This window comes from Physella acuta, unplaced genomic scaffold (assembly GCF_028476545.2).
Source record: "Physella acuta isolate Inbredline_101_S28 unplaced genomic scaffold, ASM2847654v3 ptg000446l, whole genome shotgun sequence".
NCBI classification, from domain to species: domain Eukaryota; kingdom Metazoa; phylum Mollusca; class Gastropoda; family Physidae; genus Physella; species Physella acuta.
In genome coordinates, this window is record NW_026731965.1 from 226,436 (window position 1) to 250,458 (window position 24,023).

Genomic DNA, 24,023 nt, shown 5'->3' on the forward strand with positions numbered 1-24,023 from the left:
TTTTGAAGTATTAAAACGCGAAGACTATTTTTATTCACATTTTCTGTCAATGGATTTCCCCAGCTAAAGGCGACAAATGAAAGCTTGTAATGAAATGTTTTGTGATGTATTGTGATTTATTGTGGTGTATTGTGATGTCGTTTGATGTATGGTAATGTATTGTCATAAAATAGGATACATTGTGACGTTCTGTTATGTATTGTGATATATTGTTATGTTTTTTATGTATTGTTGTGTAATATGATGTAATGTGGTGTAATGTGATGTAGTGTCTTGCGATATCTTGTGATGTCTTGCTATCATTCGTATATGTTCTTTACATACACTTAGGCAGATTGGATCATTGAAAAGAAAACGAAATGCAATGTTGTATTTTTAATATAATATTCTTTATAAGATTTTTATTTTTTTTCATATTTATATTTACAGTTATGTTTACGCATTTGTGCAGCTAGAAAAATATTTCTGCTATTTCAAAAATAAATTAAAAGCAGGCAAAGAAATTTGATGCAAAACAAAATTAACAACAATTTTTAAAAACTTGAAGCATGTAATATACATACACTAAAGAGTAGATGGAGGGGTGTTATATGTGGAGAAGAAGGTCGAATAATAACAAACATTGAGATTATTTTTTTACTAAATACTTATGACACACTCGCATAAAATTATTGGGTTATGGAATGGCTTTAGACGCTCAAAGAATAGAGCACACACACACACATCTTAACGTTTGGGCTAACTTTATCTACAATCAACTTAGCTGCCTACAATTTTAAAAATACGACAATATAGTTATTGATTCTGTGGAGGTAAAGTGGCTCTGTTGAGGATTAGATCCGCCGCCTTCTCAGCAATCATGATTGTCGCAGCGTTCGTGTTGGCTGATACCACCCACGGCATAACAGATGCGTCCACCACACGAAGACCGGACACGCCGTAGACTCTGTGGAACAGTAAAGTAAACAATGAACGTCATCTGCTTAGAAATTTGCTGGCCTGTTTAGAGATGCATTAGATTCCCATGCGTATCAATTTAAGATACCAACATCGTCTAAAAAAGATTGTAGCTTTAGATACTTTTATAGTCACTTTTGTTTAAATTGCAAGAATTAAGTAGGATACACATCTATTTAGATATTTAATGTATCCTTAACTATATCCCCCTTAATAACATCAACTGTGTGGAAAGAGGTCTGATACATGAACAACATCTGGCTCTTCTCAACTTACTATCCAGGCCTTGATTTCTAAGACGCAATTATCTAATCGTCTTTCAGACAATGGAGCCATTTAGCTGCGAATTCCCATTGACTACAATAATGAATGTCGGGTGTTTAAAAGTTTAACTTGACAATAACCATACTAGCATTTTTAATATTTCAACTAGCTTTTCGTACATAAATTTTTTAAAAGTTATAAACCTTAATTGCCCGTCTACAACAGCTGTGGGGTCCCCTTTAGGTCCCATCTTGCAGGTCCCCGCCGGGTGATACAACGTACAGGACCTCTGCTTGACCACACACTCCCAGTACTCGTGGGATTTGAACCTGTAATGTCCACACGCGGCGGCTGGTCTGTCCTCGGTCAGCTCAGCCCCCACAGCTTTCATGGGCTCCGTGTTGACCAGCTTCTCACACTCCTGAATACCTGACAACGTACACATTGACTCTATAAGCGACGGTTTAAAGGAATAATGGTCAAAAGAAAAATTGTTTGATATATCTAGACTTTCTCCGTGTTGACCAGCTTCTCGCACTCCTGAATACCTGACAACACAATGCGTAATGAGAGAAGCTCATCAGAATGCCTCAACACTTCGGTTTGTTTTTTTAGGTGTTCTGGCTCTAGTTCTTTACTTAAAATCATGCTAATACTGTAAACAGCTGTATAAAAGAGCAGCACGTTTTACTTGAAATGTCCCTTCATATCTAATTGTGACTATTATTGCTGATGACTAATTTATAGCATTATAGTTGATCGTAGTAGGTGAATAACATCGATTTAAATCTCAACACCGGCTTGGAAATCAGTCAAATTGTCTTCATTAATGTTTGCTTAATTGCTAACATTAGGATCGTATTGTAATTTTGGAAACATTTTTTTTTAAATCTATTCCTTACGAATTAAAGAAAACAATTTAAATAATAACTAATAAGAAAGTGGATAATATATTTAAAAATCTTTTTATATTTTTGGTTATAGATGAAAACAAAAAGAGGAAAAACTTACCTCTTGAAGTAGGGTGATTTTTTTAATTGTTAAGTTCACACAAAACTTGATCCCCTCTACATTATTCACAGAGGGGTTTTAAAAATAATAGTTATATAGCGACTGATAATACAGATGTGTAAACCTTTAGGTCAGGCAAGCAGATTTAGTCTTTACAAATATTTGCTGCATTAGTACCTCGTATTAATAGCTCAACATCCTCTTGTTTTGTTAAATATTCAGGGGCTATAACCGGGTAATCAAATGGATCACTTGAACGTAGAGTTATCTTCCCTTTACTCTCTGGACGTATCAGTGTAGGGGCGCACATTAAACCATACTTGGCCGTGTCTCTGCCAGTCAGATCAGCTTTCACCTGAGATAGTAAACACACGAGTTGAGTAGAATACCTGGCTGTCTGTGGTCGTCATGATTAAACTAAAGTACAATATCTGACTATGTGTAGTCGTCATGGGAAACAAAAATACAATATCTGACTATGTGTAGTCGTCATGGTAAACAAAAGTACTATATCTGACTATGTGTAGTCGTCATGGGAAACAAAAATACAATATCTGACTATGTGTAGTCGTCATGGGAAACAAAAATACAATATCTGACTATGTGTAGTCGTCATGGGAAACAAAAATACAATATCTGACTATGTGTAGTCGTCATGGTAAACAAAAGTACTATATCTAGCTATGTGCGGTAATCAAAGTAAACACATCATTGTGAGTAGAGACTGACCTGACTATTGTAATCGAACGTATCATCGGAGCTGGGAGTTAAGACGTTGAGGATGTGGATCTGGAGGTCTGGCCAGTTGAGTCGTCTGGTCTCTGTGGTTGTGCTTTTAAAGGCCATGGTCTCACACAGGTAAGGTGACGCCAAGGGACCTGGAACAGGACAGACATTAGGGTGTACTGGGTGATGCAAATACTGGCGTGTATAGACACAATAAATGGTGAAATTGCATGTTAGTTCGGAAAATCATTATACTTCTATAAGACAGCGTGGTTGAGCAATAGGACATACGGTTGATAAAACGAAAATCTCGAGCTCGATTTCTGAACTTGTATTGATATGAAGTCTGTGAATCCGCCATCCAAACTCTGATGGATTACTAATGTGAGTTGTGGAAAATAAAGGCGACATTTACAAAAATCTGTGTGGGTCTCTAAACCGGCCTAAAGTGTGTGTGTATAGACAAAGATCTGTTGAAGCCCGTGGTTTGTGTAAATGTAGAAATATCTGTCGAGGCCCGTGGTTTGTGTAAATGTAGAAATATCTGTTGAGGCCCATGGTTTGTGTAAATGTAGAAATATCTGTCGAGGCCCGTGGTTTGTGTAAATGTAGAAATATCTGTTGAGGCCCGTGGTTTGTGTAAATGTAGAAATATCTGTCGAGGCCCGTGGTTTGTGTAAATGTAGAAATATCTGTTGAGGCCCGTGGTTTGTGTAAATGTAGAAATATCTGTTGAGGCCCGTGGTTTGTGTAAATGTAGAAATATCTGTCGAGGCCCGTGGTTTGTGTAAATGTAGAAATATCTGTCGAGGCCCGTGGTTTGTGTAAATGTAGAAATATCTGTTGAGGCCCGTGGTTTGTGTAAATGTAGAAATATCTGTCGAGGCCCGTGGTTTGTGTAAATGTAGAAATATCTGTTGAGGCCCGTGGTTTGTGTAAATGTAGAAATATCTGTTGAGGCCCGTGGTTTGTGTAAATGTAGAAATATCTGTCGAGGCCCGTGGTTTGTGTAAATGTAGAAATATCTGTCGAGGCCCGTGGTTTGTGTAAATGTAGAAATATCTGTTGAGGCCCGTGGTTTGTGTAAATGTAGAAATATCTGTCGAGGCCCGTGGTTTGTGTAAATGTAGAAATATCTGTTGAGGCCCGTGGTTTGTGTAAATGTAGAAATATCTGTTGAGGCCCGTGGTTTGTGTAAATGTAGAAATATCTGTCGAGGCCCGTGGTTTGTGTAAATGTAGAAATATCTGTCGAAGCCCGTGGTTTGTGTAAATGTAGAAATATCTGTCAAGGGACCTGTGACACTACAACAAAGCCTGGCACTACAAACACACAGTTACCTGCACCAAACAGCTTGTACTTTAGATAGGACCACCAGCTTTCCAGCTCCTCCATGGTGGCAGTCAGTGGCTCCCTGACCTTGACCCCCATGTCAAAGAACAAATGGTCCTGTAGGTTCTCTCCTACTGGGAGGTCAGCGTGAACTGGGATCTAGGGAATGTATGTGTGTGTGTATATATATATATATATATATATCTAATATATAAAGTTCAATTCTGTATGTATGTATGTTTGTAAAATGTTTGTCGTGGATTACAAAGGAATAAAAGAAAAAACGAAAAAAACGATACTTCCATGGATTCAAGTGTTAGATTATTAAAGTGCTCATGGTCTAAATTTATGAGTTAAAAATTAATATTGTAAGTCTATAAAAACAATTTTCATTTTATATACTTAGAATAATAATTTTCAATTATGAATATTACATTAAAAAATTTTAAAAAGTGTATCAACGTTTATAAAATTTCTAAAATTGTGTCTGAAATGTATTTGCATTTTGTCCTTTAGCTCTCATTACGTCCCTTGATTTGGATAACACAGTTACTTCCCTTTTATTTTAAAAACCCATTAAATCGGGGGGAGAAAGAATTTACTTTTTATTACTTAGTTTTGGTGTTAGGAAAAAAATAATTACGGGCCTTCCCGTGTTCGCTATGGTTCCTACGTTCGCGTAAGTGAGTTCAACAGACTATGGAAAAGTTGGGTACTATTGTCGTTTACTAAGTTGAATCAGGCAGTTACGCCGCACGTCGTCATGGTGCGATTTGGCGCCCCGGGCTAGACTGTGGACAATTTGAGTTTATCTTTGCGTTTGTGTTTTCTTTGTGTTTGAGTTTGGGTTTGTTTTTGTATTTGTGTTTGCGTTTGAATTTGGGTTTGGGTTTGGGTTTGTTTTCGTTTACTTTTTTTTCTTTGCGTTTGTGTTTTCGTTTCCTTTTTTTTGCGTTTGTGTTTTCTTTGTGTTTGTGGTTGTGTTTGTGTTTGCGTTTGCTTTTGTGTTTTCGTTTGTGTTTGTATTTGTATTTGTATTTGTGTTTGTGTTTGTGTTTGTGTTTGTGTTATGTTTGGGTTATTTTTTTGTGTGTTTTGGTTTTGTTTGATTGTTGTTGGGTTTGTGTTTGCGTTTGAATTTGTTTTCGTTTGCTTTTTTGTTTGCGTTGGTGTTTGTGTTTTCTTTGTGTTTGTGGTTGGGTTTGTCTTTGCGTTTGTTTTTGTGTTTTCGTTTGTGTTTGTTTTGTGTTTGTGTTATTTTTGCGTTTTTTGTGTGTTTTGGATGGTTGTGGTTAGGGTGGGCAAATGCTGATTACTAAACACACAAGTTATGGTCCTTTACAGATACGTTTTTCAGAGATGCCAGTGCAGGGCATATATATATATACATATATTTAAGGAAAAGATTCTGAATCAGACCAGACCTTCAAACTTTCCAGATGTTTCCTAGGGCCGACCCCAGACAACATGAGAATCTGTGGAGAGCCGACTGTCCCAGCAGACAAGATGACCTCACGTCTGGCCTGGACGGTGAACTTTCTGCCGTCCTTGATGACCTCCACACCTGTAGCTCTCTTGTTCTCTATCAGCACCTGTGGCCAGGTAGATAACAGATTTGATCGCGTGGTTTGTATGCGACCCATACGGTCATCATGTATTTGTTCAAAATTTTTAACATACAGTTCATGATAATCTCATAAAAAATACAATTGAATAGTTTAAAAAATGCGACCTTCGTGTGTAATGTAACTGTGTATGATGTGGATATACAGATGTTACATTTACACACAGATAACTGCAAAGAGATAGACGTAAGCGTGAGTGTACGAACTTTGGTCACGTGGGATTTCAAAGCCAGGTGGAAGTTGGATCTGTCCAGGGCAGGGTGGACGTAGGCTTTGCTGGTTGACCATCTTTCGTTGTTGTTTAAGTTGAACTGTGTGTAGAAGAAACCTGGACAAAAACATGACAAACAATCGTACATTAGAGGAGGGGGTCAAGGGGTGCACATGTGTTTAATCAATAAACAGATGTTGGATTCACTTCATGTTGTATGTTAGATGAAATATATTGATAGACATTGTTCCGTGTATACTTGCTTTGTCAGGCTAAAAAAAAAGTAAGCAGCGAAACAATTTTAAACAATATAGAGAATCTAACTTAGCTAGACAAATCTACGAAGTGAAAATACAGCCACCACTACAGAGCTAGTCATCAGGACCGGCTACTCTTACCTTCTCTCGTCTCACCGTTGTAATCCTGTCCTAACGGGTAGCCTATCGCTGCTGCTGCTTTAATCAATGTCTCCACAATGGGCTGAGGTGATTGGATAGTATTTATAGTAATTGGACCATTGCGTCCTCGAAATTCTGGAATAGCAGAAGAAAATCTGGAAAGTTTTTGAAAGATTATCTGATCTATTACACTAACCCTACGCTAAAGTTACACACAAGTATCAACTTGTATCGTTACCTGAATCCCTTAGTTCAGGTACTTTAATGTCCTCAGATTTCTTGAAGTAAGGCAAGACGTGTCTGTAGTCCCAGTCATCAGTGCCCAGGTACTGAGCCCACCTGTCAAAGTCGGGTTTGAACCCACGCACCCAGATCATGGCATTGATGCTACCAGTGCCACCCAGCACCTTACCCCTCGGCCAAAACGAGCGCTGGAAAAGTATTAAAACTGAATCTAGGATCAAATAGTTTAAAATAGAACTCTAGCATTGATTGTTTTTCAGTGGACTAAAAGATTCAGTATGTTATCTATTTGGTAGGGATCTTTTCAAACTTACAGTGTATCCAATGTTTTTTGCTATGTTTGAGTGATACTTCACACTGAACCCTATCACTAACACGTCACTGATTATAGTTTAATCCTATCACCACAACGCCTCACAATGAACCCTTTCACCACAAAACCTCACACTGAACCCTGTCACCACCACACCTCACTTTGAACCCTATCATCACAACACCTCACATTATCATTGAACCTTGTCACCACCAAACCTCACACTGAACCCTGTCACAACCAAACCTCACATTGATCCCTGTCACCACCAAACCTCACATTGAACCCTGTCACCACCAAACCTCACATTGAACCCTGTCACAACCAAACCTCACATTGAACCCTGTCACCACCAAACCTCACATTGAACCCTGTCACCACCAAACCTCACATTGAACCCTGTCACCACCAAACCTCACATTGAACCCTGTCACCACCAAACATCACATTGAACCCTGTCACAACCAATCCTCACATTGAACCCTGTCACCACAAAACCTCACATTGAACCCTGTCACCACCAAACATCACATTGAACCCTGTCACAACCAATCCTCACATTGAACCCTGTCACCACAAAACCTCACATTGAACCCTGTCACACCCAAACCTCACACTGAACCCTATCACCATCAAACCTCACATTTTCATTGAACCCTGACAGCCTCCCATTCTGCGGCTCCGTGTAGTACTCCCAGTCAATGCCAGACCTCAGAACCCCAGGAGCGAACCCCGGCGTGCTGATGTAGGGGTTCGCCCAGTCCTGCTCCCCGGCTTCCAGCAGCAGTACCGTGACGTCCCTGCTCTCAGATAGACGTCCGGCTAACACACAGCCGGCAGTCCCTCCACCAACTGGAATACGAGGCAGTTAATTAATTCACCACTTCATACAAAAACATTAATAATACATAAACTTTTTGTTAATTAAGTAAACAAAGTTCCAAAAGCTTAATAATTATCATTAAAAAAGTTTTTAAAAACCCACGTTTTCTGATTGAACTAAAAAGTAGAAAATAAATGCTATACATCACAATAATGCAAGCGATCACTCTACTATAATCGATGAAAAACGTGAAAAAATCGTTGACATGGAATAATCAAATTCGACCCTTTCTAGGATAGCTCAATAACATAATTTAAAAACTAGTGTCTAGACCACATAAGCCGATTTAAAACTGACTAAAGCGTATAAATAAAAACAAGCCATAACATGGTCACGATCAGAACAGCTAGACTCAGCCTATACAGTGTATACGCGTGCATCCATCATGTGTACTCACCTATAATGTAATCATAAGTAGAATTGAACCTGTCAATCACAGATGATCCTTGTGGTGATTTGGTCCTGGTGTTGATGAAGATAGTTGTAGAGACAGCTATGAGAAGCACGAGAAAGGCACACAGTGCGGTAGACATGCTGGAGACCAGGGAACCAGATTTATGAGTATAATGGGGTCAGGTGGATTATCTAGTCCAAGTAACGGTTGTGTGTGTGGGCTTGTGTGTGGTTTGTGGAGGCTAGTGTGCTGTGTGGTGTAGGGAGCTAGTGTGTTGTAAGGTGTGTTGTGTTGTGTGTTCCGGTGGGGAGAGTGTGTGGGGTTAGTGTGTAATAAGATGTGCTGATGGAGATAGAGTGTTGTGTTGTGTGTACTGGTGGGGAGTGTGTGTGGGGTTAATGTGTTATGTGGAATGTGTTGATGGAGAAAATGTGTTGTGTTGCGTGTGCCGGTGTGGAAAGTGTATGTATAAATATGCTTCTTCAATGTGTATTGTGTGAAACCTACATTTTGCTGCAGTGAGTTTGTGTTAATGCGTTTTTAGGCACTTATGTTTGTTATGTAAAATGTATTTCGTTAGTGTTTTCGTGCGCTGTGTTTGAGACTAAGTGTTTGAAATGTTAGTTGTCAATTGGAATAAAGCTTAAAATCGAATATATCAAACTTTGTTGTTTCTTAAATTATTTTTAATCTATTTTCAAATTTGGCAGCTTTTTTAGAATAGTTATAGAAACAACGACTAAAATGTATATTTTTAAAGTAAATTAATACTACGATTTCGAAAGAAAAATCTGAATATATCGTACAATTTTGGATCTAATATTTTACAAGGGCGATAATAGTATTAGAATATTATTTACATTTATACTGAGTAGCTTACCTTTAATAGAAGAACCGTCCAACAATCAAGCGCCGGTAACCAGGCGTGTAGACAGTAGAGACCTCCACAAGTTGAAACAATGTTCCACTTGGACCTACGGTGGTGGGGGCCACGCCCACCTAGCACATGTGTAAACAAACGGCCTGACGTGTCAGGTACATGTAGCTACCTACCTACGCCAGGACCCCAGTACCTACACGTCACTATACTGGCCCAAGTTTTAGGTAGCTCTGTTCTATTTTCTGTTGGGGATTTAGCAATGGTTGAATTTCGTTATGCTAGTTAGCATAATTTTAATCCGGAACTTATTGAGTCAAATACTTGTTTAAATGTATGTTAATTGATTGATAAGTTACATCCCAACAACTATTATGGTACAGTTTCTACTATTTACAGAGGGACTTTGGGTTGAAAAAGACTCGTTTACGAAAGTTTCGTGCTTCGAACGATTTAAAAACCTCAAACAATGGCTAATGTTACGAACGTTTCGTGCAACGAACGATTCAGAAACCATGCATGAGAAATAACGCCTATTACAAATACTTAGCGTTACGAACGATTTAATAACCACAAACAATGACATGGGTTGAGAACTGATCTAGTCTTCGAACCAAACTGCCTTTCAATTTAGCATAATGCTCACTACATCACCGTTTGTGTTATTGAACATCTTGATAAAGATAAATATTGAGTAATTCAGTTTATGTTAGGGTTAAGATTAAGTGGGTAATCTCGGATAGTGCTGACCTCTATCTGGAACCCACGGGTATCTTTTATTTATATTTCCACGTTTTACGAAGGGGTCAGCATGTCTGCAACAGCTATGACTAGAGACTAGGATCTTCAGTAATGATTGGTGCTCTGTACTCCTTGTGTAGCATACGACCTCAGTCATTACCTTCCACCTAGTCTGGTCTACGGTTGTGTATCTTGTCGTCTCCACAGACATCCCTGCAGTTCTTCAAGAAGACTCCGCCTCCATGCTTGTATTGGGCGATCCCATTTTTTTCGTCTCCTCTGAGGGTTCACCTCAAGTGCCTGACGTTAGCCAAGTGAGACTGTTAAAAACACGTGATCCAACGGATTAACGAACAGTTACCTGAGACTGATGCTACATAATCCAGCTGATTAACCAACCGTTACCTGAGGCGGATAACACGTGATCCAACCGATTAACACGTGACCCAAGTGATAAACACGTGACCCCGTGCATTAACCAACCGTTACCTGAGATAGATAGCACGTGATCGCACGGATAAACCAACCATTACCTGAAGTAGATAACACGTATTTCAACGAGCTAAACCAACCATGACCTGAGTCTTACAATAATTGTTTCCAAATGATCAACCAACCATCGCCTCAGACAGATAACACGTGACCCAACAGACCAACCAACCATTACTTCACTCAGCAGACGGCATGTCGAATGTTGAAGGACATTTATCGCGGAAGTGACTAAAACAGCTCTGAAGACATGAGGATACAAAATTGTTTCAACTCAACTTTTTCATTTGATCGTACGACACGCTCTTATCCCTTCTGGGTTATTTTGCATGCGATTCTATTAATAGCGTTCGTGTTATAGATTATATTATATATATATATATATATATATATATATATATATATATATATATATATATATAGGCCTATATATATATATATATATATATATATATATATATATATATATATATATATATATATATATATATATATATATATATATAGGCCTATATATATATGTATATACATGTGTATATATATGTATATATATACATATGTATATATATATATATATATATATATATATATATATATATATATATATATATATATATATATATATATATATATATATATATATATATATATATATATATATATATATATATATAAATTGTGTCATTGAAAACTGCAGATATTTAGATTAGGTTTTGAAAAGAAGGTCTGCGTCTATTTGATCTTAAAAAATACTCTCGTCATTTGCTGACCTTAGATAAGAAAAATATCTGTAGTGAGGGAATGGAGGGAGAAGTGTAGTAACAAATATCTAGTTAGTTCATTCAACAAAGGGAGAGTATCTACACACACCAGCACCCTCTTTTTTTAAGATTTATTGCTTGTATCTTTTATAAGGTCAAGGGCATGATTATGGTTTGCCAGGATTTTCTGCATTAGGATTATTTTATACCCTTTTAAAATATTGTAAGATATAAGGCCAGGATGATAATGTTTTTTCTTCTTCCTTGTTCTTTATATGAGTGTTGGAAGGGATTCCCTCCAACACAAATAAGTATTCGTGTCTACAGCTTTTGCGCCATATAGCCATTAACTCCGATTTCAGCCTGCTTTTCTTTTTGGATTTGCTTCCATAGCCTTTGTCCAACCAAGAACAATCTACAGGGCAGCGGTTGTTTGATTTTGGAGAGTTGCTGTCCCCAGCTATGGAGCCTCATCTGCCCGGGGGCTTTACACTCGGAACTTTTTGGTTAAAACATTTTCTCCCGGCAAATGGGAATAGCAACTCTTCTAGAAAACGCTTTAACTTTTTTCGAAATTAAAAAGTTGTTAATGAACATAATACTACAATATCGATGTTGACTATAACTATTTTCTAACTATAGTTTTGTAGTTACTTCAGTCTGATTATTTTTTTTATAGCTTCTCATTTTTAAAATCCTGGTTTAATGTTAAAAATTAATCTATTTTGTATTGGTATCATTGGTATCATTTTGAATGAGTTCAAAGTTGATACTTTTAAAAGTTTATTTCCGATTATTAAACAAGCGCTCAACTTTGTCGCTAGTTTGCTAAAAAGTTATAAAAAAAAATTATTCTTTTTAATGTTTTTTTAAATGTTTTTTTTTAATTGTTTTTTTATTTTATTTTATTTTTTGTTGTTTTTTTTAATTGTTTTATTTTTTTATTTTATTTTTTATTGTTTTCGCTGATGTACGTGACATCGACAGTACTCAACTTAATCACCCCCGTCACGTCATCCTTCTCTGAACTCACGCATCGAGGTGCGCCACAAAAGGACAACTAACAACGGACGTCTTATTTTTACATGGAACTGTCATAACGGACAGTTTAAGTGCCACAATCAAGCGCCATTGTTTTAAAAGTGGAATTTCTACTTACGACTCCACATCAACTTCAAGTGTGGGTAGTTGAGGGGGAAGTGAAGACATCCTATTGACTCACCAAGCTAGTTAGTATGGCATTTTTTTCCCTACAAAATGATGACATTTCCTGAATGTTCCACTCGACAACAGCGCCCCCACTTACGATTTTTTTCCACTCAGGGTCACTGTAAAGCGTTTCCCACGGTTTTTTTTTTTAAATTTTAAAACGGGCTTAAAATTATATTTACAAAACAAAGTTCTATTTGTAATCTATTTATATGTTGTTTTAAAATTTTAAATAATGGTCAAGTTCGTGAGTACTCGAAGAAAAAGTGACGGGTAAAACTAAGGAAAGATAAGGAAAGTTCTTCTTTATTTTAATTAACTAATTTTTAGTTTTATAATGGCAAAAATAACGTACACATGCACTGGCGTAGAGGTGGGGGCGGGGTGTTGGTAATTAGGACACCCCAAAATGAATCTTGCCGTACGATAATTTACATCTATTACCAACGTGACGCTTTTATTTATACATACATACACATATATATGAATTACTAAAATAAATTCATTCTCAAAAAATTAGGTGCTTTCGAATTTTAATTGCATACTGTTTAATGAAGATTACCATTAAATATAACCCAAACAGTGTGATTGTGATTAAATGACAGAAAATGTGTCTAAAAGTGCTGACCGCGCCTCTGTCAGATCAATGGTAATAAAAAGAACTTAACAATTCACAAAGCTGTGGCGCTCATTAAAATGTGTGGTGTAATCAAGTTTGATTGTAATCAACCTTTGACTTACACACACACTTTCACACACACACACACACACACACACTAACAAACACATACACACGCACTTTCACTCACAAATATACACACGAACAAACACATATACACACACTTTCACACACACACACACACACAAACGAACAAATTTTCACTCACACATACACACACGAACAAACACACACACACAGACAGGCGACCCACATAGACTAAGGATCTATTCTTAGCACGGGGAACTCCCGCTGTAACCAAGCCCTCAGGCCGCGGTGACGAGGCTGAGTGTACGAGCCGGTGTTCACGTAGACGCTCTCAGAATGAAGTCGGGCTACGTCTGCTCGTGCTAAACTTGGTCTCTTATCTGGAAACATGCACGACATGCCATCCCCAGGGGTGGGGGTGGCGAGGTGAGGAGGGTGGGGAGATAAAGCCAGTGCCAGACAACGACGAATGCGGGCAGTTTTGGAATCACGATGTTTACAAAACTTTGATTTGCTTTAGCTAAGAACGACTAGAACACTTGAATCAGCTTCTGCATCAGTACCTAGCCTTAATTGAACCCTAATCGTATCACTACTATCACTTAACACAGGCCTGGTCAGAATAATTAAGTGGACGTAAGACAGCTGTCATGTTGGGGATCCTAGGGGGTCTTTGATCTCTCCTCACCCCACGTTGTCTGCACCAATGAATATATATATATATAATTTATTATATATATATATACATATATATATATATACATATATATATATATATATATATATATATATATATATATATATATATATATATATATATATATATATATATATATATATATATAATAAATTATATAATAAATTTATATATATATATATATATATATATATATATATATATATACGTCATTGTGTAAATATATGTGTATATATATATATATATATATATATATATATATAAATTCATTGTGTAAATATATGTGTATATATATATATATATATATATATATATATATATATATATATATATATATATATATATATATATATGTATATATATATATATATATATATATATATATATGTCTCTCTCTCTATGTGTATATATATATATAGGCCTATATATATGTGTATATATATATATACATACATATATATATATATATATATATATATATATATATATATATATATATATATATATATATATATATATATATATATATATATATATAGCATATCACAATAAACATTTTAAAAATTGAGTTAAATAATCTGTTAGTAACTTTTGGATTACATTCTATCGACCATAAAATGAAAATGAAGTTTCAGACACACAAAACCTCAGACTACATAGAAAAAGATGCATTCTGTCGGTGAATGTAATACGATGTAACAGCTCACCAGGATTAAGCTCCTGATATCAGAGCGTCGACGTCTGCTGATGGTGAGCGAGACTGCACGTAGGCAGCGGAAATTTTCCATTGGATAAGCGGATGTCAATGCCTTTTTAAATTTTCTTTCGTTGTTTTCTGGCTATTTTCGTTTCTTTTAACAAATAAAATAAAAAATATTTATAAAACTATATCCTGATATCTCTAAATTTTTACATTAATCTTCGTCCTTAGCCTGAATTCTGCTTGCACTGAAATCCGCAAAGCATGTTTCAGTTAAGTGCATGTGTATCTAGCTAAAATTCTAGAATACTTTCGTTAAGATTTTTTAACATTAGAGCTTTTAACAATTTGTTTTAATATCTAACCCAACCACACAAGAATGTAAGCTACCCCCCACCCTCCCTCACCCCTTGTTTAGTTTTACGGTTGGCTTGCCCCAGTTGTAAATACAACTAGGTTGCGGGTGGTACACAATATGCGACAACCTTATTTCCTTGACGTGTTGGCCCGGTGACGTCACCAGCAGCTGTGACCCCCCCCCCCACACCTGTTGAACACCTGTCTGTACGTGTGACCTGACATGGGTGCTGCCACCCCGTTACGTGGCCGTCCTGTTGCTGACGTCATGCTGACCTGAAACTTCAGTACGTTCCAAGTCTCATTCACGTTGTCTGGTAGTAGTTAGGTCGCGGTGTACTCCTAGAGAACGGTGTGGGGGAGGGGAGGGGGGCAGAGATAGGGGAGCCTGGGAAATACCACCCCGTCCCACCTTTAACCTTTGAGCCTGAAGAAATATGTTTAAAATATTGAAGTGGTGGTGGGGTCATGGCTATATAAATCATGCTGAGTCGTGGGACGCCCACCGCACCCAATTATTCAATCGATATTTAACTTTCCAGTAACAAGACAAAGTGGCTTAATTAATTATGACTTGAATTTTTTAACAGATTATTTCATAGACCAGTTTATCGCTTAAAGTTTGAGCTAATGAGCTGACTTCTAACGTTAAGCTATCAAGCTGGACTACAGGGCTGAATTATATAGCTGAAATGAGAAGCTATAAATTTGGGCTATATGTTCAGATTATATATATAACTTAATACAGGTGATCTATAGAGCCAAGGTTCATAGTTTAGCTATAGTGTTATGTTTTAGGTACACTGTAGAGGTGAGCTATAGATTTAATGTTAGAGCACTTTAACCGCCCTTTAATACTAAAGTAAAAGCTAGCCTAGAAATAAAGATATCATGACATTAAGCTAGCCTAGATATAAAGATATCATGACATTAGGCTAGCCTAGAAATAAAGGTATCATGACATAAGGCTAGCCTAGAAATAAAGATATCATGACATTAGGCTAGCCTAGAAATAAAGGTATCATGACATTAGGCTAGCCTAGAAATAAAGGTATCATGACGTAAGGCTAGCCTAGAAATAAAGATATCATGACATTAGGCTAGCCTAGAAATAAAGGTATCATGACGTAAGGCTAGCCTAGAAATAAAGATATGACATTAGGCTAGCCTAGAAATAAAGATATGACATTAGGCTAACCTAGAAATAAAGGTGAAGTTAGGTTAGCCTAGAAATAAAGGTGACGTTAGGTTAGCCTAGAAATAAAGGTGACTTGACCAGTTGGCCAAGAATTACATGCCACATATCATTGTACTGGTCAAGAAATAAGGTTGACTTGACAGCCATTACGATAGCCACTGGAAGCTATGTGTATCATGCTTCAGCACTATGCCCAACCGTATTTACTTTCCTTTCCGTGAGTTAGGTACCCATCAGAGCTGGATGGACTCAGGGACGTTCTAATATCTTGAACACGGATTCCAACTCGAGACTTTCAGGTTAATACTCTAGCGCTCTAACACTAGGCCACGCCGTTAGAGAAAACCATTTTTAGAAACGTATCAAATCAAATCCAAAACAAAGGGTTAAAAAATGTCTTTATTTACCAACCTTTACCATTTCTAACAAAAGACTTGGTTTTTTGTCCTTGTTTTTGGACCATTAAAAGGTATTATTAAATATACTTTTCTACATATTTTATTTCAATACTTTTCTCTACTTCACGTTTCTAATACTATTCACCTTGAGGGCTTCAGGTAAAGGAGAAATTGGTGCAAGGGCATCCTTTGTGAAATACTTGTGTATGTATCCTTTCACCCACAACATACCGCTCTTTTGTCAATCTTTTTTCTTTCTTTAATAGCAAAAGTTGAGTTTCTTTTTTTTTATATTAATGTGTATGTGAATACGTTTCTTTTTTTAAAAATGGGAATAATTCTTTAAAAATTGGAATATCCTTAAAAAAAATAGGAATAATTCTTTAAAAATGGGAATAATTCTTAAAAAATTGGAATAATTCTTTAAAAAATGGGAATAATTCTTTATAAATGGGAATAATTCTTTAAAAATTGGAATAATTCTTCAACAAATGGGAATAATTCTTTATAAATGGGAATAATTCTTTGAAAATGGGAATAACTCTTTAAAAATGGGAATAATTCTTTAAAAATGGGAAAAACTCTTTAAAAATGGGAATAATTCTTTAAAAATTGGAATATTCTTAAAAAATGGGAAATAATTCTTAAAAAATAGGAATAATTTTATAAGATTTGAGTTTCATCAAGCAGGATGACGCGACATGAAACTGACAACCTTTGATCCACACCAGCGAATAGGAAAAAAAAATGTCCGTTTTACCTGTGTAAACCTCGGGTTTCATCAGTTGAGTTCAACCTTGCCTTGTACTTAACCTTCACTTCTTAAACCAAATTTGTACGTGGCTAAAAATAGCCGTAATGTAAGCCCAAATTATTCGCTCTAATTCCCCCGTTTCCGGTTGACCTCCGACTGCTCTAAGAATAGAACACCAGCGGCCATTTTTCTGCACTGATGGCTTATCAAATGGTTAGTGATTCTTTCCACGTCGGGTTAAAGTATGTGGGAAATTTGATCTGATCCAAGTCTAGAAACATGTTGAACTTTCACCCCCCCCCTTCCAGAGGGGAGGGTATAGTGCGACCTCTGACCTCATGGGTATAGAATATTAGTGTTCAAGTCTTGGATAGTTTAGAGCTTATGTGTGGACGGTCATGCTGTGCAAGTTAGCCCTAGCTTTGGGGGTCGTCTATAAATGACGTCACATTCGTAGGGGGAGGGAGGTCCGTAATTTGGTGACGGACGGTGTGTGATGAAGGGGAGTGAAGGGGAGGGGGTGTTCAGATGGTGTAACGTCATACTTTTGTATTATAAAAAAAACAATGTTAGAAAACCAATTTTAGCCGTTATTTCGCGTTTTAGAGAACTGTTTTAATAAATTATAATAGAAAATTGATTAAAATACTCCATGTTGACAGAGTTCAGACAAGATTTTGGAAAAATATCGTATTTTAAGAAAAATTCAACTGCTATTTTGAGGGGGGGGGGGGTGTAGGCTGAGGTGTGACGTCCTTTTAGGGGGGGGGGGGATTCTGGCTTTTTGTGACGATGTGTGACGGAGGGGAAAGGTAAAAAATTGTGAAAATTTTGTCATTTATGGATGACCCCTTAGTTGGAAATGTGCGTGTAATTTAAATATGGATGTTAGAAGCAGTGTCAAAACTTTTTTGGGGAAAAACATCATTCAAGAACTTGAAGTTTTGACAATAGTTCTACGTGAGAATGACAAAATAAAAGTGTATGCATTTGCTACTGTTTTGTATAGTATTTTTATGGAGCGTGTGTACCTAGACTATATAACGCGAAGAAAAGTTAGAATACTGAAGAAACCTGTACATTTGGTTTTCTAGTAGTTTTTTTTCAAAACTTACTTTTAGTTTATTTTTTTAATATGCAGCTATAACAGTTTTATCCTGCCCAGTGGTATTGATATAAATAAATTTAAGATGCTTTAAGGCGGAAATTAGAGGTGTGCTACATAGGAGTAACTCTGTTATTAGGAGCAGTTCTGTTGATAAAAAAATTTAATCAGTAGCCTACTGTAACATATACACTCGTGTATTCGTTAGATTTAGGATTAGAGTAAGTTCTGCTTAGAGCTACTTGTTTGGACTGGGATTAGATTAAGTACTAACGCCTGAGTTATGTTTTTTTCTAAGGCTAGCGTTACTGTTGAGCTTATGACTTGGATTATGACCTGAGATTTGCTTTCGGATTGGACTTAGTGTTTATATATTGAGGTTAAAACAGCGGGTTAGGTTAAGGTTTGAAGGATTGTAAAGGTCTGTACCAGCTTCACGAATACATTAGAACGTCTGTTGAACAGTTACCACAAACTACAGCACACCAAATGTGTTGTTGTTGTTTTTTTAGTTAGGCCAAGAGAAACCACGTGTGTTCAAGGAATTTAAGGTCAAGGTTCAAAGGTCACGTCACTGAAGGTCACATAAATTAATATAGTTTCTTGTATCGATCCCGCCCACGTGGGCGATTTTAATCAGCTGAGGTTATCGGCTGTGAAAGTCACTGCTATCAGGTGTGATATTTTTTACTGCCATTAACTGCTGAGTCACACTACTCCAACGTCGATGGTACTAACATCGTTGATGTCAAGTTTCTAACATCATTGATGTCAAGTTTCTAACATCATTGATGTCAAGTTTCTAACATCATTGATGTCAAGTTTCTAACATCATTGATGTCAAGTTTCTAACATCGATGTCAGGTTACTAAAATCATTGAAGACAAGTTTCTAACATCATTGATGTCAAGTTTCTAACATCATTAATGTCAAGTTTCTAACATCATTGATGGCAGGTTTCTAACATCATTGGTGTCAAGTTTCTAACATCATTGATGGCAGATTTCTAAAATCATTGATGTCAAGTTTCTAACATCATTGATGGCAGATTTCTAACATCATTGATGTCAAGTTTCTAACAATATTCATGTCAAGTTTCTAACATCATTGATGTCAAGTTTCTAACATCATTGATGTCAGGTTTCTAACATCATTGGTGTCAAGTTTCTAACATCATTGATGTCATGTTTCTAACATCATTGATGTCATGTTTCTAAAATCATTGATGTCAACATCATTGCTTTTTTGTGCACCCGTTTATACAATAAGCGGGGTGGTCGAGCAAAAGAGTACATGACTGTGAAACTGTAAGCATGCAGTTCAAACCTGCCTTATAGTAGCGTCAAATTGTGCATCAACATCTCTACCTGACCTGCTTCAAGAATACAACATTATAAATATAATGTTTGATACTTGGTCAACTTACATTTTCCAGTTAGGCATTTCATTTGTTTTTAGAAGGGGTGGGGGAGGGGGGTAGTAGAGTTGTAGGGTTTAACCCAAAAAATAAACACACTAATTTAATAGTATTTCACTGCTCCAATTCGCCAGTCATAATAAAAGTGTTAGGTGTATTTTCTCCCCATCCAATAGGACCCTGTACATTGGAGTAATAGATTACCATACCTGCTGGTACAATCTATGGGACCCTGTACATTCGAGTGATAGATTGCCTGGTACAATCTATGGGACCCTGTACATCCGAGTGATAAATTGCCATACCTGCTGGTACAATCTATGGGACCCTGTACATTAAGGTGATAAATTGCCATACCTGCTGGTACAATCTATGGGACCCTGTACATTAAGGTGATAAATTGCCATACCTGCTGGTACAATCTATGGGACCCTGTACATTAAGGTGATAAATTGCCATACCTGCTGGTACAATCTATGGGACCCTGTACATCCGAGTGATAGATTGCCTGGTACAATCTATGGGACCCTGTACATTCGAGTGATAGATTGCCTGGTACAATCTATGGGACCCTGTACATCCGAGTGATAAATTGCCATACCTGCTGGTACAATCTATGGGACCCTGTACATTAAGGTGATAAATTGCCATACCTGCTGGTACAATCTATGGGACCCTGTACATCCGAGTGATAGATTGCCTGGTACAATCTATGGGACCCTGTACATCCGAGTGATAAATTGCCATACCTGCTGGTACAATCTATGGGACCCTGTACATTAAGGTGATAAATTGCCATACCTGCTGGTACAATCTCTATGACCTTCCCAACAGTTACGGGCTGTTACCGAATCGCTTCTGACTCATCCCGGTATCTCGCAGCCAGGGGTTCAAGTCCTTCTTTAATCTTCGATCTCAATCTGATTGATAGAAAACCGATCCAGAGATAACGGCGTCAATAACAATATACCGGAGTTCCTAATCCGTTAATAACAAAACACCGATTCATTGTTCCTGTTAAGTGTATCGGAATTTTCACCAATAAAAATCAGGGTCTAACCTCTCTGAAAGTAACCCCCACCCCTACCCCCCTCCTACCCACCCCGACTCCCCCTATCAATAAATATTGCGTACAGTTTAAACTCCACCTCTCGGCCCACGGTACTACGTGCAGAAAACCAGTTACACTCGTGACGAGATACGAGTTGTGTCCCATTTCCTTGCACTTCTTCAACTCTTGTTACAGTATTATCTCCCCTGAGTAGGGGAGCGAACCGCAGATAACTGCGGGTCGGTAATCAATAGGCGTAGACATTATGTATTTTCAATTTTATCTTTACGAAAATGATAAAATTATAGCTTTCCATGTGAAAACATAACAACCAATAGTTAAAATACATTATTTTATTTTATTTTTGTTTCAAAAGTCTGGTGACCTACGATAAATAAAATAATTTATCAGTTATCAGCGGGAGGCTCCGCCCATGCAAACCACTGACATGACCTTCCGCATGCTCGTTCCGTCTCCCGCTGACGTCATCAACCGCCGTGAATCACTCCGCAAAGGGGTTTCCCGCTGACCTCGAATATTTCTCGAACTTGGCCTCGGCGCAGCCTGCCCTACACCGCCGCATTACGTGCCGTTACGAGGTTCCGAGTTGGTTAACTATAACGCTGGCGGAAACCTCCGAGCGGTCACGGAAACCCGCGAGGGACTTTTTACCTTACTGTGAACGTGAAAAACGGCACATAGCACGAATGGAGAAAAAAAAATTTTCACACAAAGTTGAACGAAAGTGCATTGTGTTCATTGTGGATCGTCAGAGCAGTAGACGTGGGTCGTCTGATAGGATCACTCGTGTCTGACGGAGTCTATGACCCCTGCGATCACCAGACCGTGTCCAGCGCGCGTGAGCCAGTGGTCATTGGATTCTAGTACGTGAGTACCTTGGTTTGAACTTTGACCCCGCGATAATTTAACTCGCTTTATGTTATGGGATAAATGGAATATGCTCCCAACTGATGTATTTTACTTAATTATAAATCGTTATTATTAAAATTAATGAGTATTAATTAGTAAATTGTTATTGATGGTGGTTTTTTGTTATGGTAATATATAACCTAATTACCTTGACCGTGTTGTATGTTTGTTAAGACTTTATCTGTTACCTAGAGTTGTAAAAAAAAAATTAAAATTTATACAGAAAAGCATTGTCTCTAAATCGCAAATGATTAATTAATCATTACTTGTTTTATTTTAAATGAGAAATATAGCTTTTTTATGTGAACTTTATAATCGTATGGGGTAGTGAGTTATGTGATATTATGGTAAAATAATATGTGATTTGATGTGTTGTGAACACTGGGTTGTGTGTGTGTGTGTGTGTTAATTTCCGCTATGGGTACCAAAACAAGTATAACATTCATTTCCGTGTTTCAAATACATAAGGGTTAGATAAAGTTGTTAATATTATGACCGGAACCCTAGTCCTAGCCCTCAATGACCCCTAACCCCTGGTCTACACTGGCCCCTGTTCTACACTGACCCTTGTTCTACACTGACCCTAGACCTAGCCCCTACATTAACCCCTAACCCCTGGTCTACACTGACCCCTGTTCTACACTGACCCTTGTTCTACACTGACCCCTAGACCTAGCCCCCACATTAACCCCTAACTCCTGGTCTACACTGACCCCTAGACCTAAACTAACATATGGTCTACACTCACCTAAGTCCTAGCCCACAATGACCCCCAGCCCCTACACTAACCACTGCTCCTCACTAACCCCTAGTCCTAGCCAACCCCTATTGTCAGCCTACCGTCACCCCAGTGTCTATAGTTCGAATATCAATTAGACGAGTCTCCAACACTACCGACGATATCAAGCAGCTATGACTAACCACCGTTACGCCGGGTTAGACCAGGGATATCTCAGCCAGCTGATTTGATAGTCAGCTGATTGGCCAAATATTTCTTTAGGCGGGCGGTTTTACGTTTCCGTGTGTAATGTTGATATGCAACCTTTTTTTTTATAACTGTATTGTGATCATTTCATTCACTCTAAATCCCGTTTAATGGTTTTATTGTTTGTACAACTATCATAGTGACAATAAGAGTTTTCTTCTAGACTATAAGCATTTTGCATTTTGCACGTAGCTTTTCCTAACTTTTTCAAAATAGAAATATAGATTCTTCTTTGATGATAACTTGTTTAAAATTATTTTAGAATCAAAACAAAATAAATTCCCTTGTACCCTACGTTTACGTAAGAATTACTTTTACATACGGCATTGTCTTCTCCATAAAAAGCAGAAATGAAAAGAAAGAATGTTTGTAGTAAGAAGAATCAGTGATTGTGGTAGTTTTATTTGTTTAGCTCTACGTATTTTAAATTGTATTATTAATTATTATTGCTTTTAAATATCATAATTGATATTATTGTTACTGTAGATGCGTTATTAAAATATATTTTTTAAAGAGCAAAATAAAGACTTTGGACATTTAAAAAATGGTTGGAAATATTTCGTCACGTTTCTATCACCTCTACCTGTGTACCTATGCGAGGTGAAACCTGTCACCCAGGTGATTTATCAATCAGGTGACGTCATGGGAGGGTGTACTTGGTGACACGGTGTACGTCATAGCTCGCGATGTCCTGATCAGTGGCTACGCATGGTTGGATGGTGGTCTAATCAAGGCCATCGATTGTTGCGTGACTGTTTTAGTGTTAGTACGTCTGTTCAGTGAGGGGAATTGTGTGTTGGGGGGGGGGGGTAGCTTAGTGTTGGGGAATTGCGGGGGGGGGGGGGTTTGTTTAGTCTGGGAATTAGGGGGTGGGAAGAGAGAATGTAAGATGAGTAATAATATGCTTTTAGTGGAACTGTCTCATTTAAATACTTTTGGTGGATCTGTCTTGTTTAAATACTTTTGGTGAAATTGGTGGCTCTGTCTTGTTTAATTACTTTTGGTGGATCTGTTGTGTTCATGGCAATGTTTAGCGCAACTGATCAGTTTAAATACGTTTTGGGGCTAACTTCTCTTTAACAATGCAACTGTTTTATTGTCTGCATGTAGCCCATTAAATTCTATTCATATTATGTTGACTGTCTGTGTGCTCGGCTGGCTGCCTCAGTGGTCAGCTTGAGACCAGTATGAGTCCAGTGACTCAGGTGACTGAATCAGGTGCTGATTCCTGGCAATGTTCTCTTAATGGAGAAAAAAAAAAGCTAGCGCGCAGCGCGTATTTTGTGTGCGC

The 24,023-nt window shown here is 37.5% G+C and overlaps 2 protein-coding genes across 3 annotated transcripts in view; one reads left to right on the forward strand and one right to left on the reverse strand.

The window, feature by feature from the left end:
• Positions 1–439: 439 nt before the first annotated feature.
• On the reverse strand, positions 440–8,514 carry LOC131943201 (glucose dehydrogenase [FAD, quinone]). Its single transcript, XM_059303210.1, has 11 exons — positions 8,361–8,514; positions 7,724–7,932; positions 6,763–6,955; positions 6,525–6,659; positions 6,122–6,243; positions 5,715–5,882; positions 4,299–4,449; positions 2,962–3,110; positions 2,410–2,587; positions 1,425–1,650; positions 440–946 (listed from the first exon to the last, which is right to left on the reverse strand). Exons 1-11 carry the CDS (start codon positions 8,494–8,496, stop codon positions 796–798), a joined length of 1,818 nt encoding a protein of 605 aa, XP_059159193.1. The 5' UTR covers positions 8,497–8,514; the 3' UTR covers positions 440–795.
• Positions 8,515–21,576: 13,062 nt separating this feature from the next.
• Positions 21,577–24,023, forward strand: part of LOC131943204 (uncharacterized) — a 49,634-nt gene continuing 47,187 nt past the window's right edge. The window contains exon 1 of one of the 2 annotated variants that reach the window (XM_059303215.1): positions 21,577–21,705. The gene's annotated coding sequence lies outside the window, so the exon portion shown is untranslated. The remainder of the gene's footprint in view (positions 21,706–24,023) is intronic. The other variant, XM_059303219.1, reaches the window with a different exon arrangement.

Coding starts and splice junctions, on each gene's coding strand:
- LOC131943201 (XM_059303210.1), bottom strand. CDS start 8,496: ATGTCTACCGCACTGTGTGCCTTTCTCGTGCTTCTCATAGCTGTCTCT. Junction 7,933..8,360: donor TACTTATGATTACATTATAG/GTGAGTACACAT, acceptor CTCGTATTCCAG/TTGGTGGAGGGACTGCCGGC. Junction 2,588..2,961: donor CGTTCGATTACAATAGTCAG/GTCAGTCTCTAC, acceptor TTACTATCTCAG/GTGAAAGCTGATCTGACTGG.